This window comes from Gavialis gangeticus, unplaced genomic scaffold (assembly GCF_001723915.1).
Source record: "Gavialis gangeticus isolate Ggan-Ray unplaced genomic scaffold, GavGan_comp1, whole genome shotgun sequence".
Taxonomy (NCBI): Eukaryota; Metazoa; Chordata; order Crocodylia; family Gavialidae; genus Gavialis; species Gavialis gangeticus.
The window spans coordinates 17,810,268-17,832,493 of NW_017729011.1; the positions used below are offsets into that span (position 1 = coordinate 17,810,268).

Here is a 22,226-nt window from a genome sequence, read left to right on the forward strand (position 1 = left end):
GGGGGGGGGGGGGGGGGGGGGCGAAGCGAGAAACAAACAGAGGAGAAATGTAGAAAGCCACCAGCTGCCTCATGCAGAAATAGATTTCAGCAATGCCAAAGTGATGTTCTTGGCTTGGGCTGTTATTGTTCTAACACGAGAGCCGCTCTCCCGTAGTGTAGGAAGCAAAGCTGTGTTAAGCGGTGAGAAAAAGCATGTCTTCAATTTCTTCTAAGTGCCCTCAAAGAGCTCCAAAGTCACCCGGCTCAAATCAGACTCTGACCCCGTGACGCCGATACGGACATTTAAAGGTAAGAGGGTGACATGGGCAGGGGCGGGAACGGACTGGAAACCAAGATGCTGAGGGCTCTGAAAAGGTCGTCTTGGTCAGAATGATTAATCTGTCTGGGTCACCAGGATCTCAGCACACTAGGAGACGGGCGGGGGGGTGGTGCATCTGATGCAATCCTGTATTAAAAGGTTATTAAAATTGGGTCTTCATGATAAATTGATGTTGGCATGGCCTATGGCAGCCAGAGCTGCTGGGAGGCTGTCAACATGAACTGAGCTAGGAGTGATTTTTTCACGGAGGATCTAGGTTTTTGATTCCTTCCAAAGCAGCTTGAACTGTGGGGAAAGGCCTTGCCATGCTCCATCTCATCAGGACTTTATTTCATTGAAGCAAATCTAACCAGCCACCTGTGCATGTCAGCCCACTCCCCCTGCATGCCGTCTTCCCGCCACCCGTTGTCACATCAGCATGCAAGACGGGATGGGTCTGGATCCTTCCAGCCACTGGGAAAGCTCAGACCTGGGTTTAGAGGCAGCAGCTGGGGCCTGGCTCCAAGTCTCCCTACTACCCTCAGCTTCCTTGTGCCCCCCTTGCCACAAGGGACAGGGTACCGAGAGCATCATAGGCACTTGGACGCCACGTGGGCAAGCAGCAGCATGAAATTCAAGCCCCTCTCCCCGCAGACCACTTCTTCTACCAGTCCTGTCTCCTGGGCCCATCATCCCAGCAGGCTTCTATGTCTCCCTGAATCACAGCGCTGCAAGCTAAGATTTCAGTGATCTTACCCCATTGTGTCAAACAGAAAACCTGCTCAAGAGACATGGAAACTCCTGCCTCTGGAAACTAAAGCCAGGGTACAAAGCCAGAGGTTGCCCCCCCGCTTTAAAAGGGGAAGGATCCTTTTAAAAAGAGCTACTTCCCCCATTAGGTTACTCAGCCCCTATACTCCAGTAAACTGTCACACCCTTCCCTGCAGAGGGGTGGGAATTGCACAGGCCCCTGCTTCAGGGATTGAGGGTTTGCAGACTCTCAAACACAAAAGGTTTGAATTAGGCGGAAAAAATGAGAGAAGGGAGGTTGGTTGGGGAGCCAGGGGGGAAGGGTAGGGAACATCAAGTTATAGCAGGGCAAGGCTCCTGGCCAAAGCCCGGGGCAGGGAAGAGGGAATGAAGCCTCCTGTAATGAGTGAAGGCATTCATAAGAAGGCAGGCAAGGTACAGAGAGAAGTGGAAGGGACTTACTTATGGCATCAAGCAGCTTCAGCTCCAATTCACCCTTGCTTCAGGGCCTCCAGACCTTGCTCAGTCCACCAGGTCTGCCAAGGGTGCTGGACTCCCTGGGGGTCTTCTCCATAGGCCTCCCACGCAGGTCCCTGGACTCCCAGCTGCTTCTTGCAATTCAGGGAGTGCAACATCCTCTGCTATGGGACAGGGTCCTGGTTCAAGCTGTTTCCTCCAGCCCACCTCTACCTAGGCTCTCGCTCTTGTTCAAAATCTCTCCTCAAGTCCTAGACCCTTGCTGTGAGCAATCACTAATGCTCGAGAAAGTGTGCACCTGAAACTCTGCTCCTCACACCCTGGACCCCATCCCTCTCTAGGGCACAGCCCAGCAGCTGGGTTTTATCCCACTGAGGAGGCAGCTACTTAATAATTAGCACCTGGCCACATTACACAGGGAGTGAGCTGCTCCCTTGAATACTTGTTGCCTTAAAGGGGCCTTGTCATGGAGCAGGAGTTGGGTTCCCCAAGTACCCACAGAGGAAAGTTGGCCCCGGCCCACTGTCCCACTTCCTTGCAGACCACAGTTTGGAAAGCTTTGCTCTCAGCCTCCCAGGTTCTCCCTAAACCCCTCACAAGCCTGGGAGAAGAGGTATCCTCTGAATTTGCTGTGCTCCCTCTCGCCCACACAAGATGCCCGGCATCACATTCTCACCTGCCTCCATGAGCGAATGCCAAGGGGTTACTTCCCAACCCCTCTCCTTCCACATGGCAGTGCAGGGGAGCAGCAGACTCAGGTAGCTGTCTCCATATTTTTAAAGACAGCTGCAGTGTGTCAAATGGAAGAACCTGCCACGTCTTCTGGAGTCATTTCTCTGCACTGGCGCCACAGGTGGAGCCTGGCCAGTGCCATGGGAGTGGCTGTGCGTGGCAGGGGTGACCTGGCAGAGAAATGTCAACTTCTCTTCTCTTCCCTTCCCAGACTGTGAGTGCTATGGCCACTCCAATCGCTGCAGCTACATAGACTTCCTGAACGTGGTGACCTGCGTCAGCTGCAAACACAACACCCGGGGGCAGCATTGCCAGCACTGCCGCCTCGGCTTTTACCGTAACGGCTCCGCGGAGCTCGATGATGAGAATGTCTGCATTGGTGAGTAGCGGCCCCGCTCGACCCCGAAGGGGAACGGGGACCCCCCTCCCACAAGTTTCACTGGGTGGCTGCTTCAGTGCTACCTAAGTCATGGTGAGCCACAGTCCTTACTTACTGAGAGGTATCAGGCAGCCTGTGTGAACTGATCTTTGCCACCCACATCCTGTGTCTTGTGGCGAAATGTCCATGTTGACTCTCAGTGCCCCCTGGACGGGCCATCATGATTGCAGGAAGCTCACACGGCCTTAGCAGGGGGAGCCTGGATCTGAACTAGCTGCTGACAGAGCCGCCATCCTATGGTGCTTCCCTTCGTCCATCAAGTCTCCAGCCTCTCAGCTCTTGCTGGGTTACTGCTGGGCAGGGTCACGGGCTGCAGCACTGAAGCACTGTGCTGTGAAGTCCCTCTTGTCCTCATTCATTAGCCAGCCTGGTGTCATTGCTCTGGACTACCTGCAGGGCTACTGCCACCTGGGGAAGGAGAGAACAGCTGTACTCTCCAGCTCTGAGCAAGGCTGAGCTGCTGACTGACAGGGCAAAACCTTTTGTTCCAGCTCAGATGGACTCCCTGTCGGCTGCCTCCCATCCCACCCCGGTTCCACCAGTGCCAATTAGAGAGTGTACTGTATGGGATTTATGCCTGCTTGCAGGTGGGAGGCTTCTGGCAAGAAAATCGGGAAGACTGCTAGGAATTAATCAAGGAGCAGACTGGTGCCAGGCCTGCTGACTCTCTCTCCAGAGTTTTTTCTTCCTTTCATAACTGCCCTGCAGCTCCTGGCTGAGGGGCCCATTTCTGCACTCATCCTACACTGCCATAATCCCAGTCACCTCACTGTGGAGCTGCTGGCAGACTCCAGTCCCTCGCTGCCCTCTCACCCTCTCTGAGGAGGAAGGCCGAGCTGCAACACCACAAGCAGCCCAGACACTTGTCTGGATCAGGGCTGGCAGTACCGTGCCAGCACTAAATTGACTTCCTGTTCTACCTTAGCCCTCGCCCAGCCTGTCGCCTTCTAAGAGATTCAAAAGGATTAGAGGGAAATGCCTCAGAGGAGGTACCGCAGCGCTCAGAGCTGCGCCGGCAAAGCCGTTGTACTGTATCGGAGCTGCTCAGCCAACCTCTGCAACCTCAGTCTCGGACAAAGTCGAGGCAGCTGCGGTGACCAGCAGTCCTGCAGCAGGCTAGGCCCTTCCAAGTAGCCGTCGCTCCACCTCGTGGCTCTGTGGGCCAAGCATCCCCTTGGTGGTACCTGCAGCCTTGACCCCCCCAAGATCTGGCTCTGAGCAACCAGTTGTGTCTTAGGCAGATGCATGGGGTAGCCCTGCAGGGTTCTGGGAGTCAACCCCTCAGCTGCCACTTTAAACACTGAGCACGGGTCAAAGTCCACACACAACAGCATGGGGGCTGAATTGTTTCTTGGGTCCTTGGGTTGCAAAGCCTGGCTCCACCCCTCAGAGCAGTGGCTGACCCAGTCTCTGGAGTATCAAGCCTTGGCTGGCAGGGCAGTGCCCAGCCCCAACGTGGTGTCAGCAAAGATGAGACACCTCCACAAGTCAACTTTCCCCTTGGATTCTGGAGGCCATGGAGGGAAGGGGGAGCTTATGCCACTGGCGCCAGCCCCAGATGCAAAGCCCTTAGGCAGCCTAGAGAGGAGAGCACCCCAGCGGCGGCAGCACGCTGCCCAAGTGGGTCACTAACGGCTGTGTCTTTGGACAGAATGCAACTGCAATCAGATTGGCTCAGTGCACGACCGCTGCAATGAGACCGGCTACTGTGAATGCAAAGAAGGAGCCATGGGGCCCAAGTGCGACGACTGCCTCCCCAATTACTACTGGAGACAGGGTTGTTTTCGTAAGTACCCCAGGGCCGTTGGCAACCATGGCTGTCCCCCAAATGCTACCTGACTGGGAAGCAAGGGCCCACTCATCTGTTAGATGCAGGACTGGTTTGAGAAGCCCTGTCCACCAGAGAGGTAGAGAGCAGGGAGCACTTTCTATCTTTCGATGCCAGGAGAAGGTGACCTAGGCACTGACCCCCAGTAGGGCCTGGCTACAAAGCCAAGTCCCACAAGGTGCTGATGTTGCATTTAAGGGCAGTGGGCAGCTCCTTCTTGCTCCTATGGACCTGGAGCCTTGCGTGGGCCCTGGCACTGTAGGGCCGAAGCCATGGGATTAGCAGGCGGGGGCAAGAAACACAGACCAAGAAGGGGCTAGAACCTGCCTAGTCACACAGTTAAGCTCCCTGCCTCACCTTGGGCAGTGGATCAGCTGAGTGGTTTGGCATGCAACTTCCTTTGAATCAAGAGAAGGCAACAAGACGCTTGCTGTTGCATGGGATATGGGACTCCAGGGCTGCCTGTAGCATGCAATAACTCCCCACACTGTTGGGTTTTTTTCTCTCCTTCCTCCTCCTTGCCTGGCAGCCAACATCTGTGATGAGGAGCTCCTGATTTGCCAAAACGGCGGCACCTGCCACCAGAACCAGCGGTGCATCTGCCCGGCCGGCTACAAGGGCGTCCTGTGCGAGCAGTCCAAGTGCGACTCCGAGAGCCAGGACTGTGATTCAGCCTCCAGCACATACCTCAGCCTCCCCGCACTCCTCCTCAGCGCGCTCGGCCTTCAGCTGCGATGCTCATTGGACTTCTGAACGCCAGACCCATGGGAGCCAGCTCAAGGCGCATCATCAGAGGGATCTGGGGAGACTAAGGGAATAGGTGGGTCACCGCACCACCATCTCCCCACCCTCCCTTTACTGTAGGACTTACACAACCTTGTTTGGTCTCCGTCCCCGCCAAAAAAGAGGTACAGAACGTGGGGCTGGCTTTGGTCTTTCCAGCAGCAGCCTTGCTCTGGCCTCCTAGCGCTACCCAGAGGTGGCTGCAGCACAAGCCCGGCTGCAAGGGGGAACTGACCAGCGTAGTGCAGAAGCTGCCATCAGACAGCATCACGAGGGACTTGCGTTACACCCTGCAAAGCCGCGACTCTCTCCTTGCCCCACTTTGCACAGGCCCGTCTGGTTCCAGAGCACGGGGACCCTGCCAAACAAACACCACCACAGTCCAAGGCAATTGATTTCATTTCACATCTTTTTATTTTTTCCTCTCCTCCTTCCTCTGTGGTTTTGAAAGAACCAGTCACGACCGCTCCCCACAGCCCTAGAGACTGGAGTCCAAAGCACCCACGGGGACTCTTCGGTCCATCCTTGCTGCATAGCCCTACGTTTCATTGTGGGCCTGGCAGGGCCCTAAACATACGGTTGCCTACAAAACCTAGTTGCTGCATTCATCAAGTTTTCTATTCTGGTTGTCAGATTTTGATTTCCTTTTCTTGCACTTGGCGAGGACACAAGGGCCGCTGCGTGCATGGTAGGTCAGGAGTGTGATGTCTAATGCCGACATTTCCTTATAGTGTACGGTTCAAATCCTCTTTTGGTAGAGAATTATTTTTGTTTGGATTAAAAGTTATAAAAGAACCGCAGGCTAAAGGGGCGTTTTACCATGGGCCTTTGATTATGGTGTATAACCCTTCAGTAAAGCAACTATTAATTGCTGCTTGCCCACCACGTTTTCCTTTTTGTGTGCAGCTAATTACCGGTAAAGACTTATTTTTTGATTCATAACGTCCTCTTGTGTTTTCTGACTCAACACCTAGGTGCAGGCTATGGTGAGGGTGGGATAAATCATTTAGCATAAGTAATTTTAAAAAAAATTACACTGCTGAATCAGCTTACAAGTAAACCCAATCCCTCCCCAAGCAGAGACCAGATGCTTTTAAAACAGGGATCTCAACACAAATCGTCAACTATTTGAAATGCCATCTCCAAGTCATGCTGCAGCAGAATATGGCTGGCTAGCAGTCTCCCGAGGGATTCCTCTATTAAAAATACTGTGCCCCACAGGCATGGGTGACTGGTTCAGATTTGCACCTTCGTTGAAAAGCAGTCAATCCTAAGAGGTTGCTTGAAGCAGCCTCAACCTTTGATTCTCAATGGGGAGGGCAGTAGGCAAAGGGACATAAAGCCCACTAACATGCTGCAATGGTGGAAGCCATTTGAAGCTATCCACCGTGGAAGGTAGATGGAGAAGTCTTAGAAGCGATGCATGATGCATATGCATATTTGAAATCTGAGCACCCAGCTCTGATACGCACCCGGGAACTGGGAATCTACCCTCTCCTTCATAGTTCATTTATACTAAGATCATGTTTTCAACCACAGGGGCTAGCCCAGGTGTTGTACCGTCTATCCTGTAGTTATCCATTGTCACATTCATGTGCAGTATTCCTTTATGCAGAGCACTGTCCTTTTCCTTTAGTCTCTCTCTCCTACTTCAGTACACTTTCCATTGACACTGAGCCCCTTTCCTCCTCTCAGCTCTAGCCCACAGCTGCTGCTGGCACTCTCTCAGGCCTGAAATAACTACTCCGAGCACCCTCGCACAGCTCTCGGAAGAGAAAAGCCAGAATGCAGCAACCCCCTTGTGAAAGCACGACAGGCAGGTTTAGAGCTTGGCCCTTTCAGAACCACCACTCAGGCTTTTTTCCAACAAAGCAACTCCATAGCTAGTAGCAGAAGGGGGCTATTATCTCCTGGAGTTATCACAAAGGGGCACGCAACACACTTTATGGCTGCTGAACACAGATGGTAAAAAAGGAAAGTAAAATAAAACCCCACAACACCTATGTTCTAGTATTGAGATCTTCAATAGGGGTTGTTACTTAAGTATGTAATACACACACCACACAGAGCTCTCCCACAAAGGAAATTCAGTGATCTACAGACTTGAATGGGAGTAACTTGGAGTAGGCAGTTTTATAGTGTGCTCCCCAGGTCCAAAGCAAGGGAAGGCTCTCCCCCAAGCTCATCTTCAGGATCTGGCCCTGCCTGTCCTCTTTCAAAAAGACCGTATGCATTTCAGCTGCCAGAGAAACTACAGATGTTAACAGGGCAAGCAGCAAGGAACATCCTCAGAGTGGGTTCCTTCCCTCACTCCTTAAATCCTATGCTTAAGAAGCAAAAGTTTTTAGAAAGCTTGGGAGAACTTCGGCACTGCAAGTGCATTAACACAAGATGACACAGGCATCTATCCAAAGGAAAAAAAACACCGGTGGGGGGAAAAAAAAAAAAAAAAATATACATAAAGCCCCCTTTGAACTTTCATAATTGGCATGGACTTGATTCATGTTCTGGAAGACTCGTGCTTAAAGCTGGGTAGCGATGGTGAATGCTTTTAAAAACAGGCAAAATTATATAGTGTGCCTGATGCAACTTATAGGAAGGATCTGTGGTATCTGAACCCTTTCATGTGACATGATTAAACATCACCACAGCTACAGAATTCAAAGCAATAATAGTTTGATTGTCTGCACAGTCATCCATCCAAGAATAAATATTAGAAACTTTCTCAGCTGGAGACAAAGTATGTGTGGGGGGGAAATCTATGGCTGCTGGAAATAATTAGAGCTACGTGACAGGTTTGGGTTTGGGTTTTTTTAAATGAAAGCACATAATTCATCTGAAAAGGTTGATGCTCAAGGAGGTAAAAGTGCCAACTAGGTTAAAGGGAGAAACTTTGCACATGCTACAACCACTTAAAAGGGATTGTCCCACCTGCTAAATCCTGTACTTGAACTGGTTTCCATGAAATGGCCCAAATGTTAATGGGGCAAAATAAAAAAGCAAAAGCTCAGTATTTATCTTTAAGAAAGAGGAAATGTGGGTTTTAAAGATACTTAAAAAAGCAAAGTCCTCTCAGAAGGGGTTCTAGATCTAGTCATGAACTTGGGAGAGTTTTGCTAGGCTATGACTGGTGCACACAGGCTCCCAAAGCTAGAAGAGCTTCAAGTTGTTTGTCCTAAGATATTTCCAAGGAGATGAGAGGAGGGAAGGTGGGAGGGGCAGAAATTTAAGACAGACGTGCTCTTACCATTCCAGTGAGTGGGCAAGCCTAGAGTCCTGATTTCTGCAGTTATTTTCAATTGATCCAGTGCTAGCCATGATCTGTCCTGATGGACTCTGGCAGGCAGCCTGATGTAGGTCCCTGCAAACACTGGGGAATTTAAGACAGGCAGTGAGGCTCCTCAGGTCAGGAAAGCACTGACTCCTACTGGAGAGAAGTTCTCAGTGAAATCCAAGACAACACCGGATAGCGTTCTGTATCTGCAATCTGCCAGACTAGGAAGCCAGGATTTCCACAAGCTGAACCCTCCCTGAGGTATCAAATGTGCATGAATTATATTCACCTCTGCCCACCGCTACCTGCCTGGGCATTGATGGGAAACAAGTGTATACATTAGCCGACAGGAACGTCTGGCTAAGAGGCTTCACCTGTCAGAGGCATGCCACGTGCCACGCTGCTTAGCTTACATTTACACTGAAAATAAGGCAACGCGTTCCTTTCCAAGCCTTTAAAAAAGGAGGAGGGAAGCCTTTCGTACAACTTGGGAATGGACCCTGGCGGATGGAAATTGCATTAGCCTGTTTAGCATTCTAAATTCCATTTACAATACACCAGTTTGTTTCATCTATTATTTATTCATGCCAAGCAGAGGGAAATGTCTGGCCAGTTTAGCAAGCACAGCTCCCCTTATTGTGGTACTGCTACGGTAAATACAGTCTGCAAATGAACAACCAACCTTCAGCTGTCAGTTATTCAAGATGATGTACTCTCGTTCCTAAGCAGAGAGATCATTATCTTAGCTTGCCCACTCCATTGGTTGCTCCTTTAAAAAGTCCCTGGGTTTCTTATCACTATCCATCTCCACCTTTGGATAACCACCTACCACATGCTTACTAACTTGGCTTTATTCCCAGCTGACTTCTGTATATTCTTGACCCATGGTTTTTCATCTGGTACCACTGCAAAGCACCCACAGAACTCGCAGCATGTTATGCATAAAGAAGGGCATGTCTCATTTCCATTGTGCAGACTAGGAAACAGGCTGAGAAGTCAATTCACTTGCTCAACCTGACACAGCAAGTCAGTGGCACAACTGAAAGAGGATCCTCCTCCCCGGTTCACAGACCTGCACCTTTGGTCCTGGGCATCATGCTGCCTTCTCATCAGCAAGTCACACACAACTGGTCTACAGAGGCTGACAACTCCAGCTTTCTACCAGCAGCACTAGAGCTGAGAAGGCAAGAACAGAAATGCAGTTTAAACCTATTTTAAGCTGAGTTAGGACAATGCTAAAATGACAGTTGCCAGGCCACTGCATGCACTTGTGCAACTAACACCAAAGGAGATTTCCCCACAAAGGCCGTGTCCAGATGAGCACAGCCATGGGGTACGTGGTGCCGCAGACATAACACATGTTCCATTGTTCTCTGTGCTGCAAGGAAGCAGTGAGGAGTGGGGTTTTTTGCCCCCTGGATATCCAGGGGGCAAAAAAAAACCTATGGAGATAAAAAAAAAAAGTGGAGCTGTGCATGCAGCGAAAGCATGTGCTGCCCAAAGCCGGAGCCAAGCTGGCCAGAACCATACTTCACTGCCAGACAGGCTCGCCGTTGTTGCAGCCCCTGGAGGCCCCCACTCGGGGTAACTTGCTGCGTGCCAGCACACATGGCACAGGCATTCCCTGGGGACAACTAGTGCCCGCACGAGCTGTGCTGCTGCTAGTTGTCCCCGGGGAACCAAACATCCATGCGAGCCTGGACGCGGCCAATGAGTTTACTTAGGCAGGTTTTAGCCCTGCATGCGACTAACACCACCCAATGCCAAACACCTCACACAAGCAAAGGTTTAAGGGCACCTGGTACATGTCCAGAGGTAGGTTATTACCTCAATGAACTGCTTGTTCTCACCTGGCAGTAGTGCTGATTTCTGCACCTACACCAGGCAGGGCTATAACCTCACCCCTGCACTCAACCTCTCTCCTTTCACAGTCCATTTGTAGTGAAACCTGTACAAGGGAAAATGCCTTACTAAGCAATTGCCTGTTTGGATACCAGTATAGTAAATCTTGAGCATCTTCCTCCCAACTTATTTTGGTGCAAAGATCAAATTAAACAATTTTAAGTTAAAAATAAATGATGTCAGTGTTGCACTCATTCATTAATAACTTTTTCAAGCAAAACAACTACCATCGGAAATTCTTCTTCTACTTCCACTCTCAAACAGGAATATGCGAGAACTGACAGTTTATGTCCATATTCCCAATTCAGGAACCAGTGAGAAAGGAAAAGTGGGGTGGGGGAAATATATGACACGTAGATGGCAAATATGGTTACCCACTCTACTAAAAGGATTATTACATGACATGCGGGCAATGAAAGGGTTGTGGAGAAGATATATTGCTCATGGAACAACACTGTACCAGGTACCTTTTAGTACATTTAATATACATTCTCTGGGTGAGTAATGTCACATTAAGTGTTCTGAATACATCTGGAAGAAAAAGTACTAAGTTCTTGTTTTTACTACATCAAACTCCCGGCAGGTTCCATGTAAAAAAATAAAAAGGTGCAAACTCAGTCCCTACATTCCTAATTTAAAAAAACGTACAACATTGATAGACTGATATGCTGGAACTAAGCAACTGTGGAAAGATTACGTCCACAGGATCAGTTAAAAAGCAAGCGTTAAACCACAAGTTCCTTTAATGGTAATAAAAGCCTGAAGCATCCGAGAGATTGTAACATCATCATCAATTAGGGTTTATTGAAAAAATACACAATTTATAAAACTACATGCACAAAGCAGAAGCGATGCAATGCCACAAGGACAATATTGGACACCAGGACAAAATTCTTTCTGGCATGACAGGTACTGTTATTGGGATAAGTTATGCTCTGGAATGTACAGCTGATTGAGTGGAAGAGGAGTCCCAAGAAGGTTTCTTTTCTTTTAAAAAAAAACTGCTTGACAGATTTCCATTTAATGGTTAGAAAAGCATTCCCTGACTGAGACTGATTTTGCCTTCATTTATTTACATAAATACGCATTACATGGTTTCCATAGCTATAGGATCCTACAGCAGTTTGCAACCAGCCCTTTTAACCCATGCTGAGCAAATACAGCAGGAAACATGATGTTGCAGTAGCAAGGAGAGGCACAAGGTTTATAAAGGAAGACTGTGCTTCAAAGCGTTCCCATTTAGCTTAGATGTAGATCCACTCTGGGCACAGAGTCTGTCATCTGAGAGTTATAAAGACTCTTAACTCCTGATGACAATAAACAATTCAGTCCAAGAGCTCTTCTCCTTCCACATCCCCAGCAGATTATGCATAATACCGAACAGCTTTCATGATTGCTTAAGGAGCTGCTGGTAGGTTAAATAAAAGCAGTGACAAAAGGACTGTAACGCCGTGACAGTTAAACAAAACTTTGGGGCTAAAACTCTGGCTTGTCAGTTTGGTGACTTCACTGCACATGCCTCCCCGAGGCCAGAATTTGCCTCTTTCAATACCCACTACCATTACTGTTACAGGTAACAGCAGGCAGTGACTGGGCCACGCAGATACAGCGAGAGCACCTTCGGGTATATTTATTCAGCTGTCACTGGAAAAGCACGTCTCTGCCCCTGCTTGGATGCATGAATTTATATCAATTTACATTTAGGCTACTGGCCTATTATTCTTCCAACAGTTATAGCATGTCTGTGTTTCGTGGTGACACCTCTACTTAGGAGGTGTTTGTCAGCGGTTTGAAAGGCACAAGCATAGCATGAATCATTACACCAAGTGTTGGGTACAAGATGTAAACACAATCATTAGCAAAATTTTTTAACCTGTGGCAGGCAAGTGAGGCAGAATTCATTCTCTCATGTTACAGATAACTGTGAATACTCTTTCGGTATTGGAACCAAAATTAACTTATGTGCAGGGCTGGGCATACGTTGTTTATTAAGTCAGAGATCACTGCACTATTAGCCTATTCTCAGAGACACAATGAGGATAAGTCTTAATTCTGCACCTTAAAAGGCGGGTTCAAGTCTTACCAGGTCTTACTTAAATAAGTGAGTTTGATGGCTTCTTGCTAGTCCTGAGGTCATTTGTCCACACCACAAATGTTTTTTTCTTCTCAGATTAGACTTTGGAAAAGAATGGCAGGGGTATACGCAGGTTGAAAACATTAAGTACTTTAAGTGAAATGCATGGGGAAAATTTCTTCCTCATCTGCATGGCATCTAGTTCTAGTCAGTGTCAACCCTTCAAAAGTCATCTTCATGGTCATAAGGAAAGTATGTTTTCAGCACCATCTGTATGCCATAAGCAGTGCTGCTAGCTGTTGGGTTTTATAACCCTAAATATTCCTTATATTATTCAAAGAATAGCTTTGTGGGAATGTGAGCACATTCTATGAAGAAGCAAATCCACTTGTATTTTCTTTACATTCCATTAAGAAATTATTAGGAGGAGAATAGGACTTTCTTGGAAAAAAGTAGTTATTGCAGCTTTATTTTTCTTTTTACCTGTATAGTATCTGAACATCAACATCGCAAACAGAATCTGACAATACTCCTACTTAAGCTCTAACAGCTTTCCCTTGTTGCCTCTGTAGATATCAACAAGCTCTCTAAAACAAAGCCAAATATCAGCATCATTAAGCTTTAACTAGATCTCTGATCCAGATTTCATGTGCTACTACTTTTTTCTGAAATGGAGCGATCAGGCCTGATAAGTTGAAGACATGGCAAAACCTCCGCTCCTGCCAACTTCAGTGGGAACCCAGATACCTTCCTGCGTGGAATGCTAGTCTCTTTTGACTCCACTCAACTGACATCAGCAGACTAAGGACTCCAGCTGACAAATAAGCAGCCAGAACATGGGATCCTTTGTTCCTTTGAAAGGAGGAAATAAAATATACAACACAAGCATCTCTCTCTATTGAACACTCACCTACTCGTAATTTTCAACACGGAACCAGTTGAAATTTAGAAATAATAAAAAAGAAATCTGACTTGTTACCACCATCGCAATCTTTTCAAGACTTTCCATTTGCTATTAAATAGATCAGACCTGCTAACAATAAAAATCTAGTTAGATTTTCTATTGATTCTTTAAAAAAAAAATCTTTCATTGAGAAATTAGCATTTAGCCAGGAAAACAAGCAGCAGCACGCTCACTCAGCTGAACTTTAAAATAACTCTGTATACTATACAAATATACAATCCTGAAACATTTACATTCGACTTCTGAGGAAGACTGTTCAAAACTTACTACTGTTACATACAAGACAACTACCCACCTTGTACTGCAGGTATGACTCCCCCCCATAGTCAAATGATGGAATAGAAAAAAATATATAAATGACATTTGTTTTTCAAATGTAATCCACATTTCTAAGGACTTGCTGGGACTCATTTTAGTAGGGAGGGCTGCCTGCCGTAGCTGATCCTGTGAAGACGTCAGTTAAGAGGAGATCTTTCTCCGCTTGGCACTACTGAAGCCTGTGTCCTCCGGTGACCGTTCCGATGCTCTCCTTTGTGCATAGAGGCTGGTCTTGTCTTTGTTCCCCTCAGTCTTATTTTTTTGGTCTCCTTCACTTTTAGTTCCTGCCTCTCTCATGGTCACAGAAGCATTCTTGTCATGGTTCTGCCTAGCTATGTGGGAACACCTGACAGGCAAGTCTGGCTGTCTCTCAGACAGGCTGCACTTGGTAGAAGTGTCTGCCTTGGAGACAGAGGGCTGTACAGTGCTGCTCTGACTCCTGTGAGCTGAAGATGCCTCAGAGACCCTTGGTGATGTCATTCCTGGGTTTCTCAGAGGTGACGGCTTACCGTTCTCGAAGGCCTGCTCCTTCCCTGTTGCTTCACTTCTCTTAGCCAGTCTTGGATCCTGTAGTTTCTCTCGAACAGCAGGCTGCACTGCAGCCCTCGCTTCTGTGGGTACCGTGACACCCCTGGCGTCTGAATGCTGAGATTCTTGTGGCCGTTTGAGCCCTCCGCTACCTTGTGCCAAGGGTCCAGCACTGTCACACTGTCTCCTAGAACTGTTGCTGTCTTTTTTGTTGGTGACATCAATCTGCCTGTCACTGCCTGAACAAGGCTGCCCTCGAGTAGCCTTTTCAGGCAGTGCAGTACTGGGACAACGGGGAGATGGCCGTGGCAATGCTGGCTTGAACTTTAGGATTTTAGCAGCATCCTTCTTATAGGTCTTGTCACTCGTCTTAATGATGGCACCCCTCCTCTGAGCATCCTGTATCAGCTCATTCCAGTCTTTATTTTCCTGAAAAAGAAGAAAAAGTTGCCAAAAGAAACCAGTGCAAAGAGAAGTCTGAGCATGCATACAGGGCTCTTTTTCAGTCTGCACAATTTCACTTCATGCTGCTGTCACAGGGACTATATTTATATTTTCTCCGGGGATGCAAGGTTCTCTCAAACAGTTCATTTAAAAGCAAAAAGGCCTCATACAGGAGGATCCTTTCAGCTGCTGCTGCACTAGCAGAGATAAAATGACAACGCCTGGATGGAACCACCAAACTGAGGATTGAAGTCCCTCTCTATGCCAAGCAGGATTAGAATACAGCTTGACTGCCACCTATATCAGAGGAGCACAATAGAACTTGACAGTTTTAAGGGCCATTAGGCTAGAAATCTACATAACTTGTAAAACAAAAAAAAATGGATTTGAGTATTTAAAAAGTACTTTAAAATACCTCTGCACCAAGAGTCATTTCTAACCATGTGTGTGGCTGCACACCCACGTTTTCTTGTTTAAAAAAAAAAAAGTCTCCTTTTAGTGCTGTACTCAAGATTCAAATAAATAGGGAAAAAGGACTGGCTATTCAGGGAAACCTGTGAAACAGTGCTAGGAAATCCACATCATAAACTGAAGTCCACTGCAGGTGGCAGGGGGGGATGGAGGGGTGGGGATTTTTAAGTTAATCAGTTATAGTCCTTAGGCATTCCTTACCATGAGTAGGCAACAAAATCTCAGACATAAGCAAGTTGTGAGAGCTGAAATTCAAAAAAGGCATGCTGGCTTCCTATGTGCATAAGATTTTATCATTTGCCAGGCTGAACCTACCTGACACAGGTCACCATGTATAAGGACAAGGAGGTTGTGAAAACAGGAACATTTCCTAGCTATCTTTTAAATAAGGATCTCTACCCTGAGTGGTTTAACTGAACAAAAAAAAACAAAACAAAAAAAAGACAGCTTCAGAACAGTCCTGGCACTTCCACTTCTTACAATGAACGAACCACCAAGAGAAAAAAACAGGTCAAGTACAACTCACATTGTTTTAAGTAATTCAGCTAATATTGTCTCCCTCACCTGCCTTCCTCCTCACTTCAAGCTGTTCTGTTTATGACCTAAAATTCTAGCAGCAATGAGATAAGCAGGACATCAGTAAGCCAGGAGCTGGGAGTAACCTCACTTTGTCTATGCCTATTTGGACTTCTTAGCATGTGCTAAAACAGTAACTTCTCATCAGGAAACACAGTGCAGTTCAGCTATAAAGCAAAAAAGAGGAAAGCCTGAGAGCGAGGGGCAATGTGGATTCTCTGATCCAATCCCCTCATGTGCGAGTCACTACGACAGTGGAAGACTGCTCCCCATAACTGCTTTCATCTGTTGACACGGGAAAGAATGGGGAGTCTGGACTGTATGAACTCGGCAACTTTAAAACAGATCCCTCTTTCACAAGAGGGGTGCGTTTAGGAACAGCTTTCACTCCCTTATTCCTAAAGTGTGGAACAGGAGCTGCTGCAATTCAACCCTGCACCTACCATGAGTGTTTTTAATCTTCCAAGTATAAAGAGGCTCAATTTGGCTCGGGTGATGGTAACGTTCAGACGCTGAAGACTTGCCAGAAACCTACAATAAAGGAACAAAACTAAGTTGCTGTCTCTTCCATGACTAACTCAGATTTTTTAAGAACTGAACATTGTTGAAATAAACAGAAAACAGTAGCAAAGAAGGCCTTGTCCTCCACTCCCTGCTCCCACACCTTCCCTTCCCTACTCAGCAGGCCTTGGTTGCTACCCATCCTCCCTTTATTACTTTGCTCCCTGGTACAGAATCCCTCCCTGGCAAAGAATCATCAAAAGCTCCTCCTGCTGCCACTATCTCCTTTTTTAGTGGCCTCTCTGCTCCCTCCTTGTACCCACTCCTGCTGTTTTCAGCTTAATCCATCTCTTAAATCATCTTATTTTTCCTATGACTTCCCTTCCCTCACCAGACTCACAGATGGAAGACAGCAACTGTATTTCAGCTGTCAGATTCTCTGAGTTTCCTTTAATGAACTGAAATACATCAATAATATTTGTTAGGATTAAAAGGAAAACTTTCTATTTAATGTTTCAATACTGTTCTTGAATATTTTATTCATTTTAAAGGTGACCTGCAAAAGGAAAAACATTTCTGACGTCATTTCTGCTCCGTTGTGATGCATCAACACCTGACACTTTTATTCCTTGCCAAAAAAATGTGAAATTAGAACCATCAGGTCACATCCAGCCTGTTTTTTTACTGGAGGACTCAATATACAACAGGAACACAGCATCACAAAAGACCATACTGAAACCTTGGTAGGGAATGAAGCTTCCTTTGCTGTTTATAGCTCCAGTTCTGCCAACATCCATTTAACAGACTCCTAACAAGCCCCCTGGGGAAAAACTGCTCTCCCAGGCCAGCGCCCACCCACACTTGCAACAACGACTGAGAAGGCTGCCAATTTCAGTGCCTGCACTCTACATAGGAAATATATGAAACAACTTCTGATCAGTATTTGGCCAACACAGGTCTCTAATCCTTGGCCCTGAAATTAAAACCTTGAGTTGAACTCAACAGTCACATAACTGCTTGACTGCAGGGTTGCTTGCCGACACTAATTTAATATCAATATGTCCAAGTACCAGCTCTGGGAACTACCACAATATTAATGAAACACGCCTTCCAGCAGTTTCACATATAGGGTGCTCAAAACCCTCAGTCATGGAAAACAACCTGTCAAATGGCCCACCATTAAAAATTCTGAGAAAAAGAAGAGCTCTCTAGTGTAGACATCACATCTCCACAAGAGAACTGGAAAGCACAAATTGATGTTCCTAAGACTGTTCAGGTAAAAGTTTTAACGTACGCTGAACCAGTGAACTGATCACTTGCCCTCCCATACAGGAAGGTAGACCACAATGATCACAAAACAACCAACCTTAAAGCTGTCCAAATGGAAAATGAATAATGGGGAAAGCATTTTACAGCAAGAGAAGGCTGAGAGGCCATCTTGTGACTGCCTACAAACTCATCAGGGGCAGGGTCAGCAAGGAACAGGGGATATTCCGTTTACCAGGGCGCCCCTTGGGGTTACCAGAAAGAATGGCTACAAACTGAAGGAGAATAAAGAATTTCTTCCTTATGTCCAATTGAAATCTACAGTAAGGGTTGCCAAAATATGGAATGGGCTTCCAAGGGAGGTGGTGCTTCCCCTCTACCTTGAAGGTGCTCAAGAGGAGATTAGACAGGCGCTCTTTCCTGCCTGGAGCAGGGGGTCGGACCCAATGATCTACCAGGTCCCTTCCGACGTTAGAAATCTATGAATCTATGTCTGTAAAGAGCTTAATACAACCTGGCTGACAAAAACCAAAAAGTGAACCCCATGTGAGCACCCAATGGAGAATCAGTCAGCTAGACCGGGGGGGGGGGCAGCAACCTGTGACGTGCCACAAATGGTGCTAGCAGCTGCTGTTTGGAAAGGAATGGAAAGACATACCCAATCGACCCATGTGCACTGTTCGCTCGGACACATGTCACTATAATGCAGTCTTTCTGTCGGCCCTGGAACCCATCCACTGTGTCAACTTCTCCGGCTCTAGCAATGAAAAGAATGGAGAGCCATGTAATGACCTACCCAAACGTCCTCAACACTTCTAGGAAAGTTTAAACCTATTGAAATAAGCCATGCTGTAAACTTCCATTTCTGACCAATGAAGAGATGGAGCGTCATGCACTGTCCTGAAAACATTCACCTTCATTTCCCGATGCCAAGGTTATTACTGAAATGCCATTCAGATTTAGTATAGATTAGGAATCAATTTTACAAGTGTGCTCTTTATGCACTGCATTTGAAAGCATATCTAAGTCTCTCTCAGTAATGCAGTTGGTGCAAAAGACAAATTGCCCGCAAAAATCCTTGCTTCTTTAGTAAGTTCTGTTTTTAAACAGCATAAGAGGCATGAACTAGAAAATGGTACCAAAGGACCTCACTAACAAAAAAGACTTGAATTCCTGTCTATACTTTTGACTGATGCAGCCAAGTGTCAGATCTTTCATAGCATCAAGAAATACTAACTATAACAGTTTCTACCCTACTTAACATAGGAAAAGCAAAAGGACTTCCATCTAAGGGGACACAGTCCCATTCAGAACCTGTGGGGCATTTTTACCTGTCTTTTCCAAATTCTCTGTCCAATTCTTGTTGAATGATCTTTTTCTGTGCATTGTAAGGGGTGATTATTCCAATGTTACGAGAACCAGTATCCTTTCTTTTTTCTTTTATTGTTTTAATTAATTCCACCACCAGCTTCACTTCCTGGGGATTTGCAAAAGAACTGAACAAGAGAAAAAAAAAGATTCAATACATATGTGTATTTCCCAGTGATCTTTCCGACACAATACTTCAGTGCAAGCCACGTGCTTTGATTTGCAATACCTCTTCATGCTCTCTACTTCTGCAGTTCCCTTAAGGTCTCAAAGCTGGTTCCTTGTAAAATGCAAGTTAGCGTTGCTGTTGGGAAATATCTGCTGTGAAAGGTGATGCTTTTAATCATGTGAGGTCTGAAAATTTTCAAATATAATTCCTCATTCGATGGGGGATGGGGAACACACTAACTCTGCCCTCCAGCATCATAAATCACAGGATTATATGGTGAAGAGCAAGTCAGTGACATCATACAGACCTGGAGAACATGTTCTAGGTTAAGCAACAACAGTTGGTATGAACTGACTGCTTGTAAGCCACCAAACCAAGGTGCCTGGGACCAAAAGTCCATGCTATCACAAAGAGTATTAATTAAAAACTTGCACCCTTGAAAAGCAAAAGCCAGCTGAGATGCCATCCCAAAGATAGAAATGAAGCAAGCACAGAGACAGACAAAACTGAGTTAAGTCCAGACAGATGCTGCTGAGTGTTTTGCGCCATTTCACTTGATCAAGTTAGCTGAAGCATGTGTAGATGAAACAAAGGACCATCCCTCTTCAGAACTGAACTGATGTGACAGTATCCCTTAGAAGAGAGTGCCACAATCAGATATCAGAGGATTCAGCACAAACCATGGTTGAAAGAGCAAAGCAGCAACAGACTATACACATCACAGATTGGGCTGAATGGAGTCAGAGGAATAATTCAGAGAGTTTCAGTGGAACTCCCCCCAGACTAGCTGCAGGCAACAGAAGCTTTTTAAAGCTAAAAGATGACTGACATCAGACAGTCAGGAAAAGTCCCAGGGCTAAGAGACAGAAGAAACTGATAGTCAGGGCCCCCTGCTCACAGCCTTCGGTTGAAGACCTCTTATTACATAACTGTGAATAGTCTCCTGTAGGAAAAGTGATTTCTAAATGGGACACGAAAAGAAAAAAAAGGAAAAAACTGGAAGTGTGTAGAGACACTCATTCTCAGTTGGGAACAGACTCTTCATAAGTTCTCTTGTTCATTATCAGACAACTGTGCAGGTTGAACAGTCTTGCATCAACTCACAATCACTTGCATCTAAGCCATTTTATAAAGGCAAGATAAATATGTTGATATCAGAGTGGCGGTTCATCCCTGAGTAACTAAGTTTTATTATTTGCCAACGTCAGATAAGTCCAGTTTAGAATGGAGATTTGACTATGTTCCATCTATGAAAAAACATCTGCTGCAGTTAATCTCCTCAGTAGATTTAGGATTTGTTGGACAGGAGAATGGAGAACTTACTCTTTATCCCGTTTCTCATGCCCATCCGCTACATCAAAGACCAGGTAGGGCTGAAATGGCCAATCTGAAGAACATCGGCTCTCCTCTGTTGCTCTATCAAAAAAAAAAAAGCATAATTATAATCAGGTGACCGTAAAGTTTAGAGCACTGACACATCATTTATTCACTAAGGTTAACAAAAACCAGAGGTTTTGCAGCTTCTCATCTGGATTCCTTAGATCCAAGCACGGATTTGAGTTGTTGGTGACAAAGAATTATCCCAGTATCAGAGACAGCAAGCTAGTGAATTGATGCACCAATGCCAAGAGCTAGAGATAGAGGGGAACACAGGTCTTCACATTAAGTTAAAAAAAGGTTTTTCTTCTCTTACATAAAGAAATCTTCCACAAAAGGATAATTACTGAAATGGCAAACAAGTCCTGTTAGTTTACCATAAATACCCCCTTTTAAAAAGCTATCAGAATGGTACTCACCTGTCAGTCTTCAGAGTCTTCCCATAAACATAGTTGGATGGGAAGAGGCAGATGTCAGGATGCATCCTGTATTGCACAGTCAGCTGCACAACTGGTAGCTTCCCTATAATATTTTGCTGCACCTGTTCTTCCAGATGTTTGTGCAGGCGAGCCATCAAAGACTGATCATAGCCATAATCCTGAGCTTTCTGCCAGAGGGAAGACACAGGATTCAGTTTTGTAGAGCTAGGTGCATCTTTATTTTCATCATAGGCATTCCCAAATGGGCTTAAACTTGTGGTATTGGACACAGTTTTCACATCTTTACCTCACTGATGAGACACTGAGTTTTAGAGTAATACAAATATTTACATTTTAGTTTTCAGTCTGTAGTTGTCAGTAAGTTTGCCACATTACTCCAGCAGAATTTTAGCAACAGAGACCTGACCTTGAGGATAAATAAGAAAAATGCCTAAACTAGTTTCAGGTGCATAACAGCCATGTGCTGTATAAATTACTTACATTTTTACGATTACCTGGATTAAATTAGTAGGACTGGAAAAAAAATATGGCAAATTTGTAAAAAGAGAACAAACACCTTCAGTTCAGGTTCTTTTCTTAAATTTAGATTTACTTTGTAAATCAGCGGATTCCATGAGATGTGCAAACAAAGCACTAAGCAAGTTCCTGTCAGCCTCAGCCAACAAGTACATCAATTCTCTAGACATATCAGCCCCACTGTCAGTGTGATATTCAACACTACACAGTTTCCCTTCCCATGATTACTATGATAGAGTTAAATACTTTAACTAGTACCTGGAATATAAGACCTTCAAAGTGGGATCTTTTTAGCTTACTAGTCTTGACAGACCCACTGGCAGAAGGACACAAGCAGTGTGGATGCCTTCTGTTTTTATTTCTTCTCTTTCCCAGCTGTGCTGAGCTCTGTGTTGCTACAGCTACAAGTTTATTGAGAACTGAGTTGGTTAGCTTAAAATAATTTCAGGTGGGTCTATGCACAGTTTACCAACACTTTTTTATTACATTCAGACATGCCCACAGTAAGTTGACCAAGGTCACACTAAGTCTGTGGCAGTGCAGATTGTATGTGGGTCAGCTGAGGTCAGGGTCAAGCACAGATTTTAAGTTGGTAAATGCAATTGCTGATTTCCCCCCTCATGCAATAATCACACATTCTTGATACAATTACAGAGCACTGTACAGATTTCTATTATTTTTCCATGTAAGACCAGGAGGTTTACAGAAGTTCAAACTTCTGCACAAAAA

General features: G+C 45.9%; 2 protein-coding genes across 3 annotated transcripts in view; one reads left to right on the plus strand and one right to left on the minus strand.

Moving 5' to 3' along the window:
* NTNG2 (netrin G2) overlaps positions 1-6,251 on the plus strand; it is an 86,945-nt gene extending 80,694 nt beyond the window's left edge. Inside the window, exons 6-9 of one of the 2 annotated variants that reach the window (XM_019510708.1) lie at positions 216-290; positions 2,471-2,638; positions 4,350-4,484; positions 5,056-6,251. In XM_019510708.1, coding sequence (XP_019366253.1) covers positions 216-290; positions 2,471-2,638; positions 4,350-4,484; positions 5,056-5,279 — 602 coding nt within the window. In that variant the 3' untranslated portion in view covers positions 5,280-6,251. The remainder of the gene's footprint in view (positions 1-215; positions 291-2,470; positions 2,639-4,349; positions 4,485-5,055) is intronic. The other variant, XM_019510709.1, reaches the window with a different exon arrangement.
* A 5,010-nt stretch (positions 6,252-11,261) lies between these two features.
* The window catches only part of SETX (senataxin), a 46,933-nt gene continuing 35,968 nt past the window's right edge, over positions 11,262-22,226 (minus strand). The window contains exons 20-25 of the mRNA XM_019510710.1: positions 20,961-21,148; positions 20,488-20,580; positions 18,959-19,123; positions 18,286-18,384; positions 16,304-16,391; positions 11,262-14,798 (exon numbers count right to left, since the gene is read on the minus strand). Of these exons, the coding sequence (XP_019366255.1) occupies positions 13,983-14,798; positions 16,304-16,391; positions 18,286-18,384; positions 18,959-19,123; positions 20,488-20,580; positions 20,961-21,148 (1,449 nt within the window). The 3' untranslated portion in view covers positions 11,262-13,982. The remainder of the gene's footprint in view (positions 14,799-16,303; positions 16,392-18,285; positions 18,385-18,958; positions 19,124-20,487; positions 20,581-20,960; positions 21,149-22,226) is intronic.